General features: G+C 38.4%; 2 protein-coding genes across 2 annotated transcripts in view; one reads left to right on the top strand and one right to left on the bottom strand.

The window, feature by feature from the left end:
• The first annotated feature begins 1,108 nt into the window (after window positions 1–1,108).
• On the top strand, window positions 1,109–20,507 carry EIF3M (eukaryotic translation initiation factor 3 subunit M). The gene is made up of 11 exons (XM_075545935.1): window positions 1,109–1,264; window positions 2,962–3,094; window positions 4,460–4,598; window positions 5,161–5,284; window positions 5,432–5,526; window positions 10,933–11,016; window positions 11,780–11,879; window positions 12,342–12,423; window positions 16,848–16,991; window positions 19,353–19,413; window positions 19,873–20,507. Exons 1-11 carry the CDS (start codon window positions 1,223–1,225, stop codon window positions 19,991–19,993), a joined length of 1,125 nt encoding a protein of 374 aa, XP_075402050.1. The 5' UTR covers window positions 1,109–1,222; the 3' UTR covers window positions 19,994–20,507.
• Window positions 20,508–20,577: 70 nt separating this feature from the next.
• CCDC73 (coiled-coil domain containing 73) overlaps window positions 20,578–21,391 on the bottom strand; it is a 130,529-nt gene continuing 129,715 nt past the window's right edge. The window contains exon 17 of the mRNA XM_075545934.1: window positions 20,578–20,790. Within this exon, the coding sequence (XP_075402049.1) occupies window positions 20,578–20,790 (213 nt within the window). The remainder of the gene's footprint in view (window positions 20,791–21,391) is intronic.

Genomic DNA, 21,391 nt, shown 5'->3' with positions numbered 1-21,391 from the left:
TCAGAACTGACTCTACAACACCTAACCACAAGGATGGTGCAATTACGTGAATGTCCTGAAAGTACTGAATTGTAAACTTTAAAGGGATGAATTCGATGATGAGAATTTCATCTCAATAAAGCTATTACTGAATAGGCCAATAGAACTGTTGAATAATAATATATTATTGAATATACTGTGAAATTCCAGAAAAATGAGAAAAATCCATCTTAGAAGAAATAACTAGAATGTGCTTACAGGTGATAATGGCAAGACTTCCTCTCGCTTACTTTGGACAGGTGCTGAGGAAGGAGCAATCTCTAGAAAAAGACATCATATTTGGTAAGGCGAGCAAGGGACGTCCTCAAGGAGATGGATGGACAACAGTCAAACAATGGCTTCTGACACATGGGGCAATTCAACCTACCGTGTTTAAAGTGTCTTACATATTAAACCACTAAACATGGACAGCACCGATACACTCAGCTTTGCTTTTCAAAGAAGAAACAGACAGATGGCATGCAATTCCCCAAGTACACACCCAGCAAAAGGAGCAGCGGTGACGCCAGGGTAAGGATTCTGGGTCCATCCTGTCGAACGCCGAGACTTCCTTTGGAAAGACTTTTAATGCGTTCCTGTTCCGTGTGTCCCCCACTGGCAGGTAAGGCGCTTGCAGGCGTTTCTTTGGAAAACTTAGCCTGCGCGCAAAGAACACTGCCCTGGGACCCTGAATAACCTCCGGACGGCAGATTAAATTGTAACTGGGACAGGAACGTGTTAGGCTCCTAATAAACGCCTACCTCGCAGGCTCGCTGGACCGTCTAGGGCTGGTTCAGTGTGAAGTGAAGCTGAAGCCGTATTTGAAGCGTTTTAGAAAAGGCCGGCCGAGGGGCAAAACGAAAAGTGACCAACTCTTTTAAACACAGGTATTTTCGTTGACCGAACGGGCTTAATCGTTTTCGGGGGGGAGGGGAGGGCAGACGGAAAGGGGAGACAATCTGGAGATGGGATACAGAGGGACGGGTCGGCTACACCATCCCGGAAACGGGAACCTGTCAGTGGCGGCGCGCAGTGACGGGAGCGCGCACCGGGGGCCGGCGCCTCCGCCCCGCCCCGCCCCGCCCCGCCCCGGGCCTTGCGGAGGTGACCCGGAAGCGGTTGGGAAGCGCCCGCGCGTGCCTCCGTCCTCTTTTCCGGTCGGCGTGGTTCGCGGCTGGAAGTGGCTGGCGCCCAGGCCTTCACCATGAGCGTCCCTGCCTTCATCGACATCAGTGAGGAAGACCAGGTGAGCGCCCGGGCAGGGGGCGCCGCCAGGGTGGCGTCCGATGGGGTGGGGGTCGTCGCCGGGCCTGCAGCGAAGCTTGGGCCGGGCCGGACGCCACCCTCCGAGCGGACTGGGCGCCCAGCCCCGCAGCTCCTCTTCCCTCCACGGCCCGTGGGGGAGTCGCGCGGCGGCGGTGCCCACTCCAGGCCTGAGGTCGCCGCAGCCGGTGGCGCCGCGTCCCGAGGCTCCGTGGCCAGCCTCATGGCGTCAGACTTCCCAGGCCTGGCGTCCCTTCTGACGACGGAGTGCTTTTTGACGGACACAGATGGGGTCTCCTGCCGTCCTCCGAATGTAGCCACAACCGAGCGGGAGGTGACGCGTCTTTAGAGTTTAATTTTGGATCACGAGCTAAGGTGCCTCGTTGACCCGTATTTTGTGTTCTTGCTTGTGCAAGGTTGAGAGTGGTTCGTTAACTCGACAGTCTGGCACTTTCACACACACACACCCGCCCCCCCCCCCCCCCCGATTTCGGGAGGGTTACACCTTTTTCTAGAACGCTCAAGGGCCGTCTGGGTATTTTTCACTTTTCTCTGAGGGGTTCGCTCTCTGAAGTGAAGGGCTGACGTTGACTCCACAAAACCATTGGTTTTAGTTGGCAGAAGTGACACAAGAGGCGATAAGCCAGCCTTTGCCGTGTGTGTGTGTGTGTGTGTGTGTGTGTGTGTGTGTGTGTGTTTCCTCCTCCATAATTTCTTAGAGCCGTGATACTCCAAAGCCTTCTTGAGTTGAGGGATTGGGGGTTGTGTAAAGGAGATTCTGACATGCTGCTAGCCTCGTTTCCATTCCTTTTTAAGAGAGCGCTGCCCTAGACCAGTACTTTTAGTGATGGCATTTTGCTGCGTTGAATGCCTATTAAATAGCGTTAACATTCCAGGTGACCAGATACAGTACTGTAATTGGGTTTTTATACTTCCAAAAGTGGTTTCTGACCCAGGTATGAGCCCCTGCGGAGAGCAAATGTTTTGAGAATGATGAAGACAATGATTGCACAAATTAGCTTTACACAATTGATATCTGTATGGATTGTGGTAAGAGTTGTCTGAGCCCCTAATAAAATGATTAAACAAAACAAAACAATTATATTGGTCCACATTGATTAAAAGTTTTATCAAGACAACTTACAGGGCCATAGCACTTTTATCTCCCCCAAATGCTTCCCTCAGGTTAATTCCTACATATATAATCTCTTGTAAATGTGAAATAACTTTTTCTAGTACATAGGCTAATATGTTACCTTTCAGAGCAATAAAATTTCATTTATTGGGGTGGGGGGGCGAAATGAGCTTTTTAACATCTCAGATCTATTTCCTTTTCTGATATCTCCCATAAACCTTCGGGTTTTGTGGCAATTTTCTTTATCTTTAATTACATTTTCCCATGAATTTTGAAGCCCTCTTGTATTAGAAAGAAGACAGGTGATGGGAGAGGAATCTGTCAATGAATTCACACAATCTTGGTATGTCTGTGAGCCGGTGAATCGAGTGAAAATTGTTCCAGTAGCCTTGCCATAAAATACAGAAAAGGCATGGCGAGCACAATTAAACTAATAACTGAGTAATAGTTTTATCCGGAAATGGGACAGAGTGATTAGAGATCTTAGATTGTGGTCATTCACAAGCTGTTGTATAGATAAATGGCAGTTCTATTTGATTCAACAGGCTGCTGAGCTTCGAGCTTACCTAAAATCGAAAGGAGCTGAAATTTCCGAAGAAAACTCAGAAGGTGGTCTTCATATAGATTTAGCTCAAATTATTGAAGCTTGTGATGTATGTCTGAAGGAAGATGACAAAGGTTTGTTGTTTAAATTTTTAAAAGCTATTTCATATTAAAGTATTTTTATTGTGAACCACATTTTTGTATGCTTTGTGTTTGAGACTTTAGGTCTTTTAAGTGCTCACTATTGTCTTTTGTCATGTCGTTCCATGTACCTTCAGTTTAATCTGTTATACCTATTAAGTAATCGTATTTTAAGAAAACATCTTTCTTTACACTTATAATTCCAGGATGGGCGACCCTATAGGACAGGGCAGAACTACCTCTTTGGTGTCTTTGATACCTTTTTGGCAGTGGAAAGCTTGGTCTTTAACTTGCAGAGTGGATCATGGACTTGCAGGTTTAAATGCTAACCTTGTGCTTAGCAGCTCAGTGTACAGGCCATGAGATTTATGTTAACTTCAGGTAGGGTCTGATTTCAAATAATCTAAAGCCATTTACCGTATATATAAGCCGACCCGATTATCAGCCACACACCTAATTTTACCACAAAAAACAGCATTAAAAATATGCTGGAAAACTTAGCTTATACATGAGTATATATGGTAATTATGTGGCTGGTTTCCTATTTATTGTGGTAGAGTGGAAATTTTTAAAAATTTGGATTCCTAAAACCTACAGTCAAGGTTAGACATTATACTTAGTAAGCAGTAACAACTGACAGTATCAAACCCAACCAAGAAATTGTCAGATTTCCTTTTGAATTATTTTCTATATGTATGTATAGAAATTTTCTCATTTGGGAAAAAAATCCTAGCCTTGGCGACAACCAGTAACTTTCCAGTGATTGAATTAGCACATTAGCAAAAAGTCGAGCTGTGTCTATGGTGAGGCATGCCACTCACCCCTCAGTGTTATTAGTTAGGTGTTCTAATGAGACCAAATTTTAGGTAGCAGTTTTCTTTCTCATTTGTAAAACATCTGTAGCTTTCTGAACTGTTTAACAGAACAAGCTTCGTTTGAATTCTTCAGATACTCTGTTTTTAAATCGATGGAGCCAGTAACTGGTTTAATAATTACATAGGGGCACAGCAAGAGAGGTTGCCGAGAACTAGAAAGGTAACAGTGAGGAGGAGAAGAAAACCTTCTTCAATTGATTGTGGTGGTGCGTGCACAGCACTCCTTAATGTGCCTGGCCAGTTACAGTATACCACATGTGAAGTGTATGCCAATAAAACTGTTCTTAAAATACGTACTATTTTTGCTGCCCTCCACTAAAGGAACAGTCTGTCCTCTTAGAGTTGCCAGATGACTAAAATATTTTTAAAGTCTTAGGGGCAATGTTTAACGAGTCAGTAGAGATAAACACTTGAAATACATTGTTAACCAGAAACCTCAATTATGATCATCTCACTGATGATTATGTTATTGGTGTGTGTGCAGATGTGGAAAGTGTGATGAACAGTGTGGTGTCCCTCCTCTTGATCTTGGAACCAGACAAGCAAGAAGCTCTGATTGAAAGCCTGTGTGAAAAGCTAGTCAAATTTCGAGAAGGAGAACGCCCATCTCTGAGGCTGCAGTTGTAAGTTAAGAAGTAAATGAAGCTGACTTTTTTTAAAGGCCTATTTTCATATCACTGTCATGTAGTGGCAGGTGCTCTGGTGGCTCAGTTAGAATGCTTGACTGCTAACCAGAAAGATCGAGTTGTTTGAACTGACCAGCCACTCCACCGAGAAAGCTGTGGCATTCTGCTTCTAAAAAGATTTACAGTCTTGGTATGAATTCTATTGAACTTGACAGCGATGAGTTTGATTTGGTTTTTAATGGAAAGAGCAGCAGTACTGGAACTTTATCATTCGCTTGATATTTATTAGCTGTGTGGAGTCATTTAATTTCTCTACCCTAGTTCCCTCAAAGTAATGTTATTAATAGAACCTCTTTCAGATTTGCTGTGAAGGTAGTAGTAGGTGTGGAATGGTCCTGGTGACACAAGAAGTGTTGCGTAAATGCTATTTGTTGTTAGTGTTATTACCATCGTTACTATTTCGTAAGTTTGGGGGCTTAAGACCTATATAAGAATAGATAACTTCAGCCTAACAATAGGGTTGCTGATCTTAAATATCGTGTTTCTGTTGGTTAACTAGGCTAAGCAACCTTTTCCATGGGATGGATAAGAATACTCCTGTACGATACACAGTGTACTGTAGCCTCATTAAAGTAGCAGCATCCTGTGGAGCCATCCAGTACATCCCAACTGAACTAGATCAAGTGAGTTATTCTGTGGAATTACTTGTTCTGCTTCTAAAGCAGCGTTATGTTACAGCTAAAAATTGGCAAACTTGTGTTTAAAATGTTATCTTTTAAACTGAAAATTGTTTAACTGACGAAGTTTTCTCCTTTGTCTATCTTCTGTAGGTCCGAAAATGGATTTCTGACTGGAACCTCACCACTGAGAAGAAGCACACCCTTCTAAGGCTGCTTTATGAGGCACTAGTAGATTGTAAGAAAAGGTATTTCACATGATTTTTGCTCTATTTCATACTTCACAGGGTCCCTATACATCGAGTTCTGTACATTTCACTTACTAAGTCAAAGACAGCTGTAAAGTTTAGTTTACCCTCATCTTTGCACTTTCTAAAAAGCAAAATAATTTTGTAATGAAAACGGTACAACTGTTAAATCCAAAGCTGTTTGTGACTTGCAGTGGCATCATTGTGCGTTTGCTGTCAGTATAAGGCAGTGCTGTTGCTTTTGTGTAATGGTGGTGATTGCCAATCAAAATTAGTAAAAAGTGGCTTATATAAATAATGCCCCTGAGATGAAACTGTATTCATTGTTGGGTGCCAACTCATTGGTGACCTGACCCTGTGTACAACATAAATAGAAGCAGGGACCTGTGTCATCCTCACAGTCACTTGTAGTATTTGAGACTTATGTGAAGCCATTGTGGTCTGTCTATCTCATTAATAGTGATTGTCGTTTTGGCTGACCATCTATACACCAAGCATGATGTCTTCCTACAGAAATTGGACCTTACTGCTAACTGGTCCAAAGTGTATAGAACACAATTTTGCCAGTCTTCTAAAGATCATTCAGCTTCTCGCTTCTAGGAAACGTTTTTGCCAAGACATTGTTTTCTGGCAGTTCAAGATATGTTGAATAATCTTTGTCAACATGCTACTCAAACGCATCAGGTCTTTGGTCTTCCTTATTCAGTGCCCAGCTTCCACGGGCATCGGAATCCATTGAAAAAGACAGTATGACCTGTGTTGGGCTCCTTAGGCCTCAAATTAACATTTTGCTTCTTAACCACTTAAATTGGTCTTTTGCAACAGAATGACTTCAACGCACTGCTGTCCATTTTATTCCGAGTCGTGTCAACTCTGTTGGAGTAGAACTGCCTTTGTGGGTTTCTGAGGTTGTAAAGAGAGCCTCATCTTCCTCCTATAGAGCGACTAAGGAGTTCAAACTTTTGATCTTGTAGTTAGTAGTCTAAGACATAATCCCTGTGCTGCCAGGGCTCCTTGCCGAAGGACCTGTAAAAGACTCACTGCCATTGAGTCAATGACGACTCATAGCAACCCTGTAGGACAGGGTAGAAGTGCCCTTGTCAGTTTCCGAGACGAACTCTTCCCAGGAGTAGAAAGTTCTGTCTTGGGAGCAGCGGGTGGTTTCAAATTGCTGTCCTTGCAACCCAACTCGGAGCCCCCCAGGGCTCTTCACGGAAAGACCTAGTGGCCTGAAAACTGGCAGTGAAGCTCTTAGGATAGCAGCAGAACATTGGAAGATACGCTCTGGGACGTGAGCCTGGCAGGATGAGATCAGAAGAGACCACCTTAATGGCATAGGTGTGGAGTAACACTTTTGAGGGCTTCACTTCCTGGTGTGGCATGATTCAGAATGAGAACAAACATTCATTTGGAACCTGGAGGTACAAAGGAACATGACGATTGTAAATTCTTAAAATGAAATGGGAAATGCTTAAAATGGATATCCTAGCAAATAGTGAACTGAACTGGAGTGGTATAGGCCATTTTGAATCAGCTACTCATGGTTACTGTCAGGAATGACATTGGAAAGGAAAAGCTTCCCATGCATTGTCAAAAGCAACATTACACAATCTGTCCTGTAGTACAGCACTGAATATAGGAGAGTAGCCACACCTCTAAATAAGTAAGACTGGTGATATTACAAACTTTACAGTACACTGATAAAATGAGTACTTTTTGGATTTTTACAAGGTATTTTTATTTTGAGTGTTTAAGGTTTCGTGCCCAAATATTGCTTCTGTATACCCAGTTTAGAATAGCTACAAATGATGTTTGGGCATCTTGATGATATACTTGATTGTGTCCTCTCCTTTAATCACCAGTTTTGATTATTCTTACTTCTTATATCTTTCCCATCAAGATTTATGGCCCTGGAAACCCACCGTGCCCTGTAGGGTCACTCGAGTCAGAGTTGACTCTGTGACAGTGACTTTTGAGATGCAATTCCATCTCTGTGGGCCTTCGTTGAGTTGTTGGAACAGGCTCCCCCGTGTCTGGGGATTTCCCTCTCTGCAGCCACATTGGCTTTGTAAAACAAATTTTACCTTGTCATTCTATAGGCTGTCGGAAATTTTCCATATGCCATGTTAGTCTATTCAGATATGGCCTCTTACCTACCATGGGCTTGTTGAATCATGTCATTTTTTTTATGGTGCAATGACCACAGAAACTTAGCTATGTATTTAAAGTGGTTTGTTTATTCCCTCTGCCTCTCCTGTCCCCTCTTCCACCTTTCCCCTTCTCTTTCACACTCAGAAACACACAGTATCCCATGACTCTCCTCTTACTAGACCATAGACAAGCTGGACTGTGCCCTTTCCCCAAGCTGGACAAAGTGCTGACACCTGCCTCTGTGAGCGAACAGTGATTTTTACCATTTTACTTGGTTACAGAGAGGAATAAAAAAAGACTACTGTTGCATGGCCTGTGAACATCATATGAAATTAAAACTTCCTAAATCCATAAACCTTACTGGAACACCACACAATTCATTGTTGTGTTTGACGTTTCCTGCACCAAGAGTTGAATGTTTGCAGTAAAGACCATGTACAGTCTACACAGTGTAAACTATCTAGTTACACAAAATTTGCCAACCCCTGGTGTAGACTTCTATACTCACTTGGTTTCTCTGTCTGAAAAACTGCCATATTTAGACTAGATGCCTTCCTTGTAAGGTACCCAGGCCTTCCCTTCCCATAATACATAGTGGCCTTTTTAAACATGGAGGCGCGGGTTCGTGAGCCAGAGGAGTCGTTCCTTTATGTTCCAGGAAGGCAGTTGGGATAAAATAGGCACTAGACAAATGAACACTACCTGACCCTTAGGAATAGAGAGACAATACTAGAGACTACATTTTTTTAACATCATCTTATTGGGAGCTCTTACAAATAATATAACAATCCATAATTCAATGAGATAAAGCATGATTGTACAATTACTGCCAACATTTAAAAATCATTTTATTGGGGACTTTTGCAGCTCTTTTCACAATCTGTACATCCATTGTGTCATGCACATTTGTACATCATTTTCAAAACATTTTCTTTCTACTTGAGCCCTTAGTATCAGCTCATTCCCCTTCCCTTCCCCCCTCTCCCTCCCTTCCTCATTAACCCTTAATAATTTATAAATTTGCTGTTCATGTCGTCCACTGACCAGTATCTCCCTTCACCCACTTTTCTGTTGTCCATCCCCCTGGGAGGGCGATACATATTGATCATTGTGATCAGTTCCCTCTTTAACCCACACCTGGTATCACTACTCTCATTGGTCCTGAGAGGTTTATCTCTCCTGGATTTCCTGTGTTGTGAGCTCTTAACTGTACCAGTGTCCATGTTCTCACATAGTAGGATTTGTAAGGTAGAATTGCGGTCATGATTGGGGTGCATGGGGGCGCAGCATTAAAGAACTAGAGAAAAGTTGTATGTTTTATTGGTGCTATACTGCACCCTGACTGGCTCATGTCTTCCTTGTGACCTTTCTTTAAGGGAATGTCCAATTGTCTATCGATGGGCTTTGTGTCTCTACTCCACCCTCTTCCTCATTTACATCGATAAGATTTTTTGTTTTGGGTCTGCCAACATCATTTTCAAGACATTTTCTTTCATCTTGAACTCTTTGATATCAACTCCCCTTTATCCTTTATTCCCTTCCTCCCTCCCTCCCCACCCTGCCCCCCAGGAACCCTTATTTTTATATTATATATATTAGTATTATTTTTGCCATATCTTACACCATCCACTATATGCATTCACCTACAATTTTGTTATTCATTCCCCTCGAGTGGGATTATACAGTCGTCATTGCATTGGTGTCTCCCCCACCCCTTAACCATACCCCCAGGGAATCGTTGCTCCCATTACTATTTCTGATAGGTTTATCTAAAGTTTCATGCATCAGATTTTAAATTTCTGTCAGTCCTCTGATTGAAAATTTAAGATTTTTTCTTCCCCTTAATACACAAAATTTATTTTCTAGTAGAACTCAGATTGTCGTGGTCTTTTGTAAGAATGCATATAGTTACGAGTGCTCCCTTTAATTATTCATATATACTCGATTATAAGCCAACCCGAGTATAAGCCAAGGTACCTAATTATTACCTGGGAAACCAGAAAAACTAATTGACTCGAGTATAAGCCTAAGGTGGGAAATGCAGGAAGTGAATTAACACAGAGACGAGAGGGAGCGCAGCCACAGACACATCCTTACCAGTTCAGCTGCCACGTAAGTGAATCACTACGGGTGCTTCTGCAAATTGGAGCGGTCCACGTCATAGGACGGCTCTGATTGGTTAGATATATGTAAACAAACATTCAAAGCCCTGCAGTGTCAACGGGGCTTTGAATGAATAGTGGAGGAACAGCAATCGCCCGTGAGATGTTATACCTCGCCGGGGTACCACTGACCCGTGTATAAGCCGAACCCCAGTTTTTAAGCACATTATTTTGTGCTGAAAAACTCAGTTTATACACAAGTATATATGGTATATCTGTAATTGAGTGCTAATCTGGTGCATCTTTAAGAATAATACTAGTTAACTTCTGGAACCATTGAATATCATATTCAACATTCTTAGTTTTTCTATGAATTCTTATATCACTATATAAGGTACTGGTTGCCATTTGATTATGCCCATCTTAATTAGAAAGGCCTTTTAAAATGCCTTCTAACTTCTTAAAAGAAATGGTACTGCTCTTACTGATCTTATCCAGTCAGAATCTAGTTATTGTTTTTGTTTTATAAAAAGAAACTTCCCTTAAATAGCAAAGCTTTCTACAACTGAGCAGAGGTCCATCAGCTTGAAGACATGAGGGGTAAACATTTGCCAAGAGTCTGAATTACATGAATGCATGGACTTGTTGCATTGCAGTTAAAATTGATCATCTACAATTTTAAGTATAAAATAATTGGAAAGATATATTAATAGAATTATTTAAATATTTGTATGCTCACCCTGCTTCAGCCACAATTTCCACAGTTTCTAGAATACGTGGAACCTTTTTTCCCCCACCAGGACCTTTATGTCTTTCTTCCCTCGAAATCTTGCACTCTTGGGTCTTCAGTCGTAGTCAATTTTATATCCTACGGTTTCAGCTTATTGGTCATAACCATCTCATACTATGTAAAGTAGCCTTTTCCTGCTTCTGTTTAAATTACATCATTGCATTTTATTTCTTCATATGACTTTTTTTACTTGGGTTATCTGTCTTGCCTATTAAAATGCAGATCCCGTAACTTTTCCCAAGAGAAGGACCATGATTCTTGATCGTGTTGTTTTGACCTGGTACTAGATACCTCGTAAGTGCTTTGACACGAATCTGTGACGCAAAGATCATTTGAAATTCTTGACACAGTCTTTCTTTTTAGTGAAGCTGCTTCAAAAGTCATGGTGGAATTGCTGGGAAGTTACACAGAAGATAATGCTTCTCAAGCTAGAGTTGATGCCCACAGGTAATATGAAACACATTATCCTCAACAGGTCTGTTGGTAGTTTATATAGGTGAGTTACAAGCAGTATGTGAGTCTAACTCTGAAATCCTACTTGTAACCACTAGTTATCCAAAACCATTCATTATGTAGACTCCATGGTGATGAAAATGTGGTTACTAGAAATCAAGATTTTGTGCGTCAGGAATTGAAGAACCATAGATTGCATGTGAAATAGCCACATAGAATCTATTATTTTGAGTATTGGGGGTGATACTCCCAATCTAAGAATCTTGGATCAGTTTACATAAGACTGTCGTATGTAGATGAGAAAAGGTTGGTGATTTGTTGAAAAAAATAGGGGCTTTAAATACCACTGGATCTGCACAGTGACTATAAAACATCTGCTTTTATATCTAAGAAATGTCAAGATGGTAATTGTCTTAGAGGGTATTGCTTCACATGATTGATGGGTGTTGATAAGGAGTAGTGATAAAAACCTTTGAGGTCAGGCTGCCTGCATTCAGATCCTTTCTTTGAATTGTTTCCGGTATTATGGAAGTGTTCTATCCAGCTATATTTTACCTACAACTATCTTATTTTTGTTCAAACACATGCGTGTAGTAAATTAAATTGGCCCTTTTTAACCCACTCTTGTAGCTATTGTTAATTCTGTAAATATTGGACTTTTACGTATTTTATTAAATTGAATATATTTTGTGATCTGAGAAAAGTACCATAATTCCAAAATGACAACTTGATTTTCTTTGTTTTTATTCTCATTAAGGTGTATTGTTCGTGCATTGAAAGATCCAAATGCATTTCTTTTTGACCATCTTCTTACTTTAAAACCAGTCAAGTTTTTAGAAGGCGAACTTATTCATGATGTGAGTAGTCCTATCCTTTTAATGTAAGAAACATTCTCTTCTTAAATCTTGGAGAACAAGTGCTGTTTTTCTTTTATTAATGAACATGACTTGACTCTTGGAAAGACCTGGAATTTTTTTGTATAAGGAAAATACTTTTAAGTTCAAGACCAGCTTTCTTTACAAGTGTCAACCAGCTCCAATTAGGAATATTTGAAAATAGGTGAAAATACTTTTTAAGTGCAAGTATAGATAGATATATTTTGCATTATTTTCCATTTGGATTATGCCTATAACATCTTTCAGTGTAAGAAATTCAGAGCTCATTGTGAACAGATTCTCTTAGTTTGTGTGATACTCTAATAAAGTAAATTGTTCCTTCTGCACTGAAAGATGCTTTTATTGCTGATAGCTAGTAATTTAAACATATGTTCCGGAAGAGTCTTGGTTCTATATTGACAGTATCTTGTTTTGTCTCTGTAGTTGTTAACCATTTTTGTGAGTGCTAAATTGGCATCATATGTCAAGTTTTATCAGAATAATAAAGACTTCATTGACTCACTTGGTAAGTTTGGGGCCTTTTTTCTTCCATGGGTAGAGAGGGATTGGGGACGTGGGGAGGACACGCTGCTTTATAACTTGGATTTATAGTGAACCAGCAAACAGTAGGCAGGGCCCCTCTTAGGATTACCCCTAACCTGTGGTGAATGCTAGAACAGATGGACAGCTTAAATTTGAATTGGGAATTGGAAACCTAAAGAAAATAAGAACTAGGAATCAGAAAAGGTAGGCCTGTTTTCTCTCCATCACAGCTTGTTGGGTTTTATGAGCCTCTTTTGCGCTACTCTGGATTTTTGGAGATAGTTACAGCAAGAAGCTGGTTCTTACACAACACTAATTTAGGAACATTTCTATTGGATACAAAGATAATCTACAAGATTAGATGATGCATGTATCTTTAATCTTTTAAAAGGAGGGGGAGAACATAGAAGCAATTAACTTACATTATTCTAAATCATCATTTCTTGGATAATTGTGACTTTTTTTTTGAAATCCTTATTTTAAGAGTTGCTGAAATTTGATCAGGGCCTGTTTAAAACAAAATTTCTTTGAGAAAACCTTATTTCTTAGATAAATGGTGATCACATGTATGTACCTATTTTTAAGTTATATTTACCTGTTTGGTGATCTTTTCCTTTTTAAGCTATAGTTCTACAATTGTAACAAAGTCTCCCCCTCCTAATAATGTATTAAACTGAGACTGCCCTCTGGAAATTAATAAATTACAGGAAGTGTACAGCATTCTGAGAATGTTCATAAGACTACAGATTAGATTAGGAATTGAGATGCTGTGATTTACATGACAAGATGAAACTTTCCTAAATACTGCCTGTTGAAGACAACATAATATTTTTATTATTTATTTTTTTCATAACATTTATTTTTAACTTCTAAATTTTTGTTGTCTAGAGGAGCTCTGCTTGCATAATGGTTATGATTTGGGCTGCAATTTTAAGGTCAGCAGTTCTAAACCACCAGCTGTGTTTAGGGAGAAAGGCGGGACTTTCTACTCCATAAAGTTTCAATCTCAGAAACTCAAAAGGGGCAGCTCGCTCTACCTGTCCTGTGAGTCAGCAGTGACTCCATAGAAGTGAGTTTGGTTTTCTTGGAGGGCAGCCACACATCCCCCAAATTCTGTAAATGTGTGCCAAATAAAAATAAAAACTTAGTGATCTCATTGAGCAATCTCACATATGTTCACGGTTTTACTTCTCTTTTGTAATACTTTATACATGCTAAAAATTACAATGAAAAATCAACATTGATATCACTGTGATTATAAGATTGCTCTTTTAATACCTAGGTGCTAGTTATATTTTCCATATTAAATTGAATTGTTAGTCTTGGTGGCTTGAGATGTATGGGAAAATGCAATGATAATCTCCAATTATATTGTTAGTAGTTGATTTGGTAAAACATCAATTCCTATCACCTGTAAATATTGAAGCTATTGGAGTTAAGGTAGAATGAATTATTTTGAATACAAGGCATTTGAAATACACTAGTTAAAGTAGATTCAAGTTTGTACATGTAGAAAGCTTTACCAGATGCATGAGAGCCAGAAAACCACATTCTGCCCCGGTTAATTTGTTTTGTGGCATGGAGCTATGTGATGGAATGTGAATGTCAGCAACCTCTTTATTTACGCACCAAGGAAAAAGGAGTAGTAATTAACACTTTGACACTCCCCCATTGATGTGTAATTGACTGTTTCAAAGGAGCACTGGTTCATAAGCTATTGCATGCATTAAAATTGCGTTTTCTATATTGCAGCATTTTAAGACGGGTCAGTGACAATGCAGAAAGTGCTCAATGATGCACATTTTTTTATTACTGCATTAAGGTTTTGACATATTAGTAATGAATAAATGTTTCCATAAAATTAGATTTTTTTATAACTTTAAAATTGAAATATGGCACTGGCTTCATTGAAAGTCATGTTCTAGTTTTGTGAAACAGCACAGCTTTCCACCAGTCTGACTCATACTTCATGGCTTAATACTTTGAATTTTGAAAACAAGAGTCCTAAAGGCTTTTTAAGTTTGGTTGTTTTAAAATTATGACAGTGAACCATCAATTTAAAGTATTTTTGTATGCATGTTTCCGTCTATTAAATGATGGTTTACTTTATTCCTTTGTAAATTTGAGTTATGGTAAGGTAACTTCACAAAGAGTAGCCATAAAATGGATTTAATTTAAAGGGTATTTTAAATTATATCTTGTAAATTTTCAGGAGTTCCAGCATTTAATGGAATGGCTTTTCCATTATGACCATAGAACTGAAAATGTTAAGGAATTTTCTTGTGTTAGCAAACATCAAGGAAATCTTTAGTTCTTGTTCTCTGTCAGGAAGTACAGGGTAGCTTCAAATAGTTCATGGAGAAACTAAAAAGCCAAACTCACTGCCATCTAGTCAGATTGAGCAGACTGGGGTTTCTGAGACTAAATCTGAGCAGTGTGGTTTCGAATAACTGACCTTGTGATTAGCAGCCCAAGTGAGAAACCACTATGCCCCATGAAATTAAGAGAATTTTTTCACAAAATTTTATTTCCCTTATAAAATGAAAACATTGCTAATTTATTATGCCAAGTAAAAATCAGATTTCCTAATTTGCCCTTTTTTTAAAGAACATGTATGCAAATTAGTGTTCTTTTATTAGATATTTCATACAAAGTGCTTTGGGGAAACTATTAAATGTATACACTTACATATGTATATCTTTGGTTTAGATGTATTGTTAAGCATTTATTGTAGCTGAATAACCTAGGTTTCACAGGTGGCATCAGTTGTTACACTTGTTGTTTTATTGACATTGACAACTTGGGCTAACCTTAGCTTTATCTTGAAGTGTCAACTGAATTGCCCTAACATGCCCACATTTAATCTGGTGTTATCCAGTTGCTACCTTCTTGCTTCAGAAAGTCAATCAGCATCTAATTTGCATTTGTTAATTAGGGTTAATGTGCACTAATTGATTTCTTGATGCTTGTAGATTTCCATTAAACTCAGTTAGCAATACTTGTGTACCTTGTTGGTTTGAGTTATGATCATGTTTTTGTTGAATCTATGCCAAACAGAAAAAAAAGCCCAGATCATAATTACAGTTAACTAGCAGGTTATTATGCCCTATATTAATAGGCTTCTCTAGTCTTCCGTATAAATGTTATCAATTTGAACTTATTATGGAGTGCTAAAGAGAACTTTTTTTAGCAGAATGAACTTGGGGCTTTGAATTATTTGGAGGGCAGAGGATAATTTGCTGAGTGTGTGTACAGCATTTGAAAGTTGAGAGAGTATACAAATGATTGGTTCCACATCTAATAAATTAGCATTGGCACTGTTTTGACTAAGGACCAAATGAGTAATTTGGATATTGTAAATATTCGTTTTTCTAGTTTTTTGTTTTACATGCAAACTTGTATTCTAGACTTAGCACTGGCACTTTGTGACTATAAGTTATTTAATCTATTTGGTTCTCAATTTTGTTTTTTCCAATGAGACGACAGAAATTAGTAATTCTTTAATTTTCCTTCTAGAATTTATTATATGGGATAATTATAACCATGTTTTGTTAAAATTTTACTTACAGTTTTGTTTGCTTTAGAGAAAACAGGTGTCACTACTAAATGGTGATGTTTAATTTTACCTAACACGAATTAAAAATGGGCTTCAACAACATGATGATTGTGTGAATGGTACAGAACCGGGATGTGGTTACTCTGTTGTACAGAGGATCGTTGTGAGTCCGAACAGACTCAGTGACACCTGAAGACAAGTACTGTGAATATTAAATGATAAATCTGCTTTTGCAGTTTTGATTTTTAAACATTATCTCTATAAAGTGGTCTGAATAGAAATGGAATGTTTTCATAACTGTCAAAGTATTTTTGAAAAATTTCCAGTTTCCCAGTAAGATTCACACAGAAAGCAGGAAATGAGGAATCCCATGTTTAAATGAAAGCTAACGAGACCCTATACAGTTTGTTGGTATGAGTCAAGTCACAACTCGATGATAGCACAGGGTAGGATTAGTGAAAACAAGCTTAAGTAATTTATTTAATAGAAAATATTCTTGTGACACTCACTCTCTCTCACACTCACTCACTCTCTCACTCACCCACTCACTCACTCACTCTCTCAGTCTCTCACTCACTCAAAAAAAATAAAAGAAAATATTCTTGTGAAATGTACTTAGTACTTTTTAACTTCTAAAATCTGGAAATTTGCAAAATTTGAAACCCCATTTTCCATCTATTTTTAATGTATTCTAGAAATAGTAATTTTGATTATAGTGTATAGGACCAGTTTATACTCTACAAGTAAAAGAAACTTAAAATTATTTGGTGTAACTACTTAAATACAAGAGTTGTAACTGAAGGTCTTCCATTAGTATGGATACTCATTAGGCTAACAACTGTGTTACCCAGGCCTCTTACACGAGCAGAACATGGCAAAAATGAGACTGCTTACTTTCATGGGAATGGCAGTGGAAAATAAAGAAATTTCCTTTGACACAATGCAGCAAGAACTTCAGATTGGGGCTGATGATGTTGAAGCATTTGTTATTGATGGTAAGGCAATTAATACATTTTCATTTTTTTTCCTCTGATACCTATGAGACATTTGATCTTGAATCTGAACCATATGAGGGGTCCCCCCCCCCAAAAAAAAAAAACCAAACAGAAAAATCTCCACCGGGCAGAGCTTTCATAGTACACTGAGTGAGCAATTCACTCTGAGTTCGTGTACCCAGTGGCGTGGCCTGGGATGGTTCTCTGGACACAGTGAATTTTTTCGAAAAATGCATTTTCACTCCAACCTCATTTTTTTAATGGCCAATTTAAGAAAACAGTATGTGGCTATGACATTTTGTTTCCTGCTAAGGAAAACTGTGGCAAAAACTTGATATTGAACACAACTTACACAGACAGTACAATGGAAAAAACTCAAGTATATGACTTATTTTCTTGGTCCAAAAAGGTGAAATGTTGATTGATAACCTCATTCTGTATGTCTGTCAGCTTCCCAAATGGACAAAAATATTGGCAGAATTTGTGCATTTGAGCTTGAAGACTAATGACAGGCCATTGAAGAGATGGGGAAGTTATCTGAGCTGTATTGAAGCTCAGTTCAGCGAATTGTAACAAAAGATTTGGGAAGGAGATGGGTTGCTGTGAGATTGTGCTTTGGGTTGACTGACCGGGAAAAGAACTTCAAGTGGAACCATGCCGTGCTTTGAAAGAACAGCTCTGAAGCCACCCAGACTTTTCCCCAAGGCCATTACTGGTAACGAGACATGATGCTATTCTACCGACCCCAAAAGCAAACATCATTCAAGCCACTGGAAGACGCCTCATCACCTTGTCCCCAAAAAGCTCACCCAGTGAAATCGAAGATCAATGCTCATTTGTTTTTTGAAGTTAGGGGGATAGTGCATTTGGAGTTCATTCCACCAGATCACTGTTAATCAACCTTTCCATTTGTGTAAAAGTGTGCGACCAAAGAGGCCTGATTTGTGGCAGATTGAGGACTGCTTTTGCCACCACGACTATGGACCTGCTCACACAGCCATCTCAGTGTGCTAGTTTTTGGCAAAAAACAGCATGCCTCTCTTGTTCCATGCACCTTACTCACCTGACCTCACTTTATACAACTTCTATTTGTTTCCACAAATGATGAAAGGACAGTGACTTGATGACATAGAAGTGAAGAAAAAAACCCGAGGGAGGTGCTATCAGCCATCCACACAGATGAATTTGAAAAATGTGTCCAAGAATGGACTCGTAGATTTGACGAAATGTATTGTGTTACGGAGTTAAGGTTGTTCTTTTAAAAAAAAATTAAATACATACCTTTGAGAAATTTCTGTTTTTTGGGGGGGTACCCTTCCTATAGGTTCTTTGTAGCAAATCTGTTTAGTAGATTAAAGGTTATATTTGTATAGAGTAAAAATTCATTGGTACCACACATTACTATATAGTTTTGTTGTGTCTTCTGTCCCTTGGAATTACATAGAAAAAAAGCCTTTAGGTGCAGTGTATGGGCTAAAATAACAGACTTTATTGTCAGATTCCTTAGATTTGAGGCCAGGTCTTCCCCTTATGAAATAGGAATAGATGGGTTCATTTGTGACTGTGAGGATTACATGAATTAATCTAAATAAAACACTTAACAAGGCAGACATGTAGTAAATGCTTTGCAAAGTTTAACTACTAATAATTTCATATGATTAAAATGCCGCACATCAGGCCTCTTTGGTCGCACACTTTTACACAAATGGAAAGGTTGATTAACAGTGATCTGGTGGAATGAACTCCAAATGCACTGTCCCCCTAACTTCAGAAAACAAATGAGCATTGATCTTCGATTTCACTGGGTGAGCTTTTTGGGGACAAGGTGATGAGGCGTCTTCCAGTGGCTTGAATGATGTTTGCTTTTGGGGTCGGTAGAATAGCATCATGTCTCGTTACCAGTAATGGCCTTGGGGAAAAGTCTGGGTGGCTTCAGAGCTGTTCTTTCAAAGCACGGCATGGTTCCACTTGAAGTTCTTTTCCCGGTCAGTCAACCCAAAGCACAATTTTTAAAATTTTAAACCAGGAGTTTTCATTTAGAACTATTACCATAATTCCTTTCTAGAATGATTTAAATCTCTAACTGTCCAGTAGATACAAAATATATCCTATTATGAAATTAGCCATTCCCCTTCCCCCCAAATATGATTCTTAGTAAAAACTGTGTGGAATACTAAATATAGGTAAAGCCAAAGAGTCATAGCACAAATGAATGACCTTGGTTGCTTTGCATATTCTGAAATGTAAACAGCTAGTTTGGAAAATAGTGTAAATTTTATTGTGGCTTCGTTGGTCACACTTTCATGTTAGCCATTTTCCTTGGGAATTTTCTATATATCATGTAAAACATCTCTTTTTCAGCTGTAAGAACTAAAATGGTCTACTGCAAAATTGATCAGACCCAGAGAAAAGTAGTTGTCAGGTAAGACATTTACTACTTTATAGCATTTTGTAGAACCATTTAGTTTGTTCTGATTATTTCACTTAAATGTTTAGTATTCTAACAAGAACAAAGGTGTTTTATCAGTTGACTGTAGTTAAATAGTTGCCATTTATCATAATTTTATTAAAGTTCAGACTGAATGTGATTAGCTTATTTAATGAAAGAGTCCTATTTTCCAGCACATTTCATTTAATGGCTCAGCATTGGCTAGAATACTAATGACTTTTGTGTCTGCTTTATATAGTTCAAGAGAATAGAAGGTTTAGGACCAATATGGTAAAGACTTATAAAAATATCTGATAGTTAAATTCTTTTATGAGTATAAATTATGCCTTATGCATATTTATTCTTGCTTTTAATTAGATGTGTATAGTGTTTGAAAATGACTGTCACAGATAAAATGACTAATAGTTTGTTTTTTAATTTTTCAATTTTTAGCCATAGCACACATCGGACATTTGGAAAACAACAGTGGCAACAACTGTATGACACACTTAATGCCTGGAAACAAAATTTGAACAAAGTGAAAAACAGCCTTCTGAGTCTTTCTGATACCTAAATTTTTATGCATATAATTTTATTCTTTTGGAAAAATTAAATCACAGTAAAACATTATTGACAAATTAAAGTCTGAGAATTTATTGTCTCAAATTTAAAGTAACAGAAAAGCCACAAACTAGAGGAGATAAACAAATTAGAAAAGATCAGTGTCTCCAAACTCACTGCTGAGTCAATATGTCTATATTGCATACCGAGTATAAGCCGACCCGAATATCAGCCGAGGCACCTAATTTTACCACCAAAAAAGTGCTGGAAAACTTGACTTATACACTAGCATATATGGTAATTCACCTTATTAAGTTGTGTTCTAGAGAGCATTTTGAAGAAACACGAGAACTATGATAAAGGTCTTGCATGAAAAACAGGGTTTAAGAGTTTCTAGGTTAATTCACAGAAGTTGGAAACTAAGGGCAAACTATTTGCAAATATAGAAACTATCTTAAATGAAGCAGAGTAGATATAATTAATGATTTCATCACATCAAAACGGGAAATGACAACTGTTAGACTTAGAGTCATTCTAATAAAAATTACATCAGTATTTCAATTAAATCAGTACTATCACTGAAAGCATTTACCATTGTTACTCAGTTTTTTCTAGCTCATTTGCTTTTCTTTTTCTAGATTGGTTAACATTTTCTAAACTGAGGAATTTTTCAATTTCATTTATTTGATTTGTTATAAGGTTCTGCCAGTCATCTTCAGTGGAAGAGGCAGCAAAACCAGGAATAGGTTTTATCTTGATTTCCTGGAAGGGGTTTTGAGGCAGAGCTGATTTCCAAGGCTTGGTTTTGACCTAGGAAAGACCACATTTGTTTTACCATTAAGGTTATTTGTTTTACCATTAAGGTTATTAAGCATAGTTTCTACACAATTATGGACAACAAAAGGTATAAGGGAAACTTTGTTAAGCCTCTGTAATTAGATGTATGTGATAAATCCCTCATTTTGGCGATTCTCCAACAAGTACCTTACTAATTTTGGCATGACACAACTATAAAATATAAATTTGTAAGCTCATGTAGTGACATGCTTCAAAACTTGTAATGTATTCCAGGGATACCACAAATACTGTGAGAAGGTCTGGAGCTTCTATTAAAAGGAAAGATAATGCAGATAAAAATCTGTTTTGTCTTCTACTCCCTGCCCAAAGATGTGTATTATGTTTTGTCTTATATCAAAGCCTGGGGAAATTTTAAAATTATAACGGAAATAAGCTGCTGTATAAAAATCGCCTGTACTTCATGTTTCCTCTCATGCTTCAGAGCACCGTTGTTGAAGAAACAGGAAAGAGCGATGAGGCATTTAGAAGTTGGCATGTTTCCAAGACACTACATTGAGTCATCCTTAGATTACTGTTTTTTATAAGAGCTCTAAAGTTTTTTAAAAGAATATAC

Source organism: Tenrec ecaudatus, chromosome 4, assembly GCF_050624435.1.
Source record: "Tenrec ecaudatus isolate mTenEca1 chromosome 4, mTenEca1.hap1, whole genome shotgun sequence".
NCBI lineage: Eukaryota > Metazoa > Chordata > Mammalia > Afrosoricida > Tenrecidae > Tenrec > Tenrec ecaudatus.
Note: the sequence above shows the minus strand (reverse complement) of the source record. Positions and strands in the feature narration are given on the sequence as shown.

Excerpts from the sequence above, each read along its gene's own strand:
- EIF3M (XM_075545935.1), top strand. The coding sequence starts at position 1,223 with ATGAGCGTCCCTGCCTTCATCGACATCAGTGAGGAAGACCAG. Across the intron at positions 4,599-5,160 it reads CCATCTCTGAGGCTGCAGTT|GCTAAGCAACCTTTTCCATG; the intron begins GTAAGTTAAGAA and ends TTGGTTAACTAG. Across the intron at positions 5,285-5,431 it reads TCCCAACTGAACTAGATCAA|GTCCGAAAATGGATTTCTGA; the intron begins GTGAGTTATTCT and ends TATCTTCTGTAG.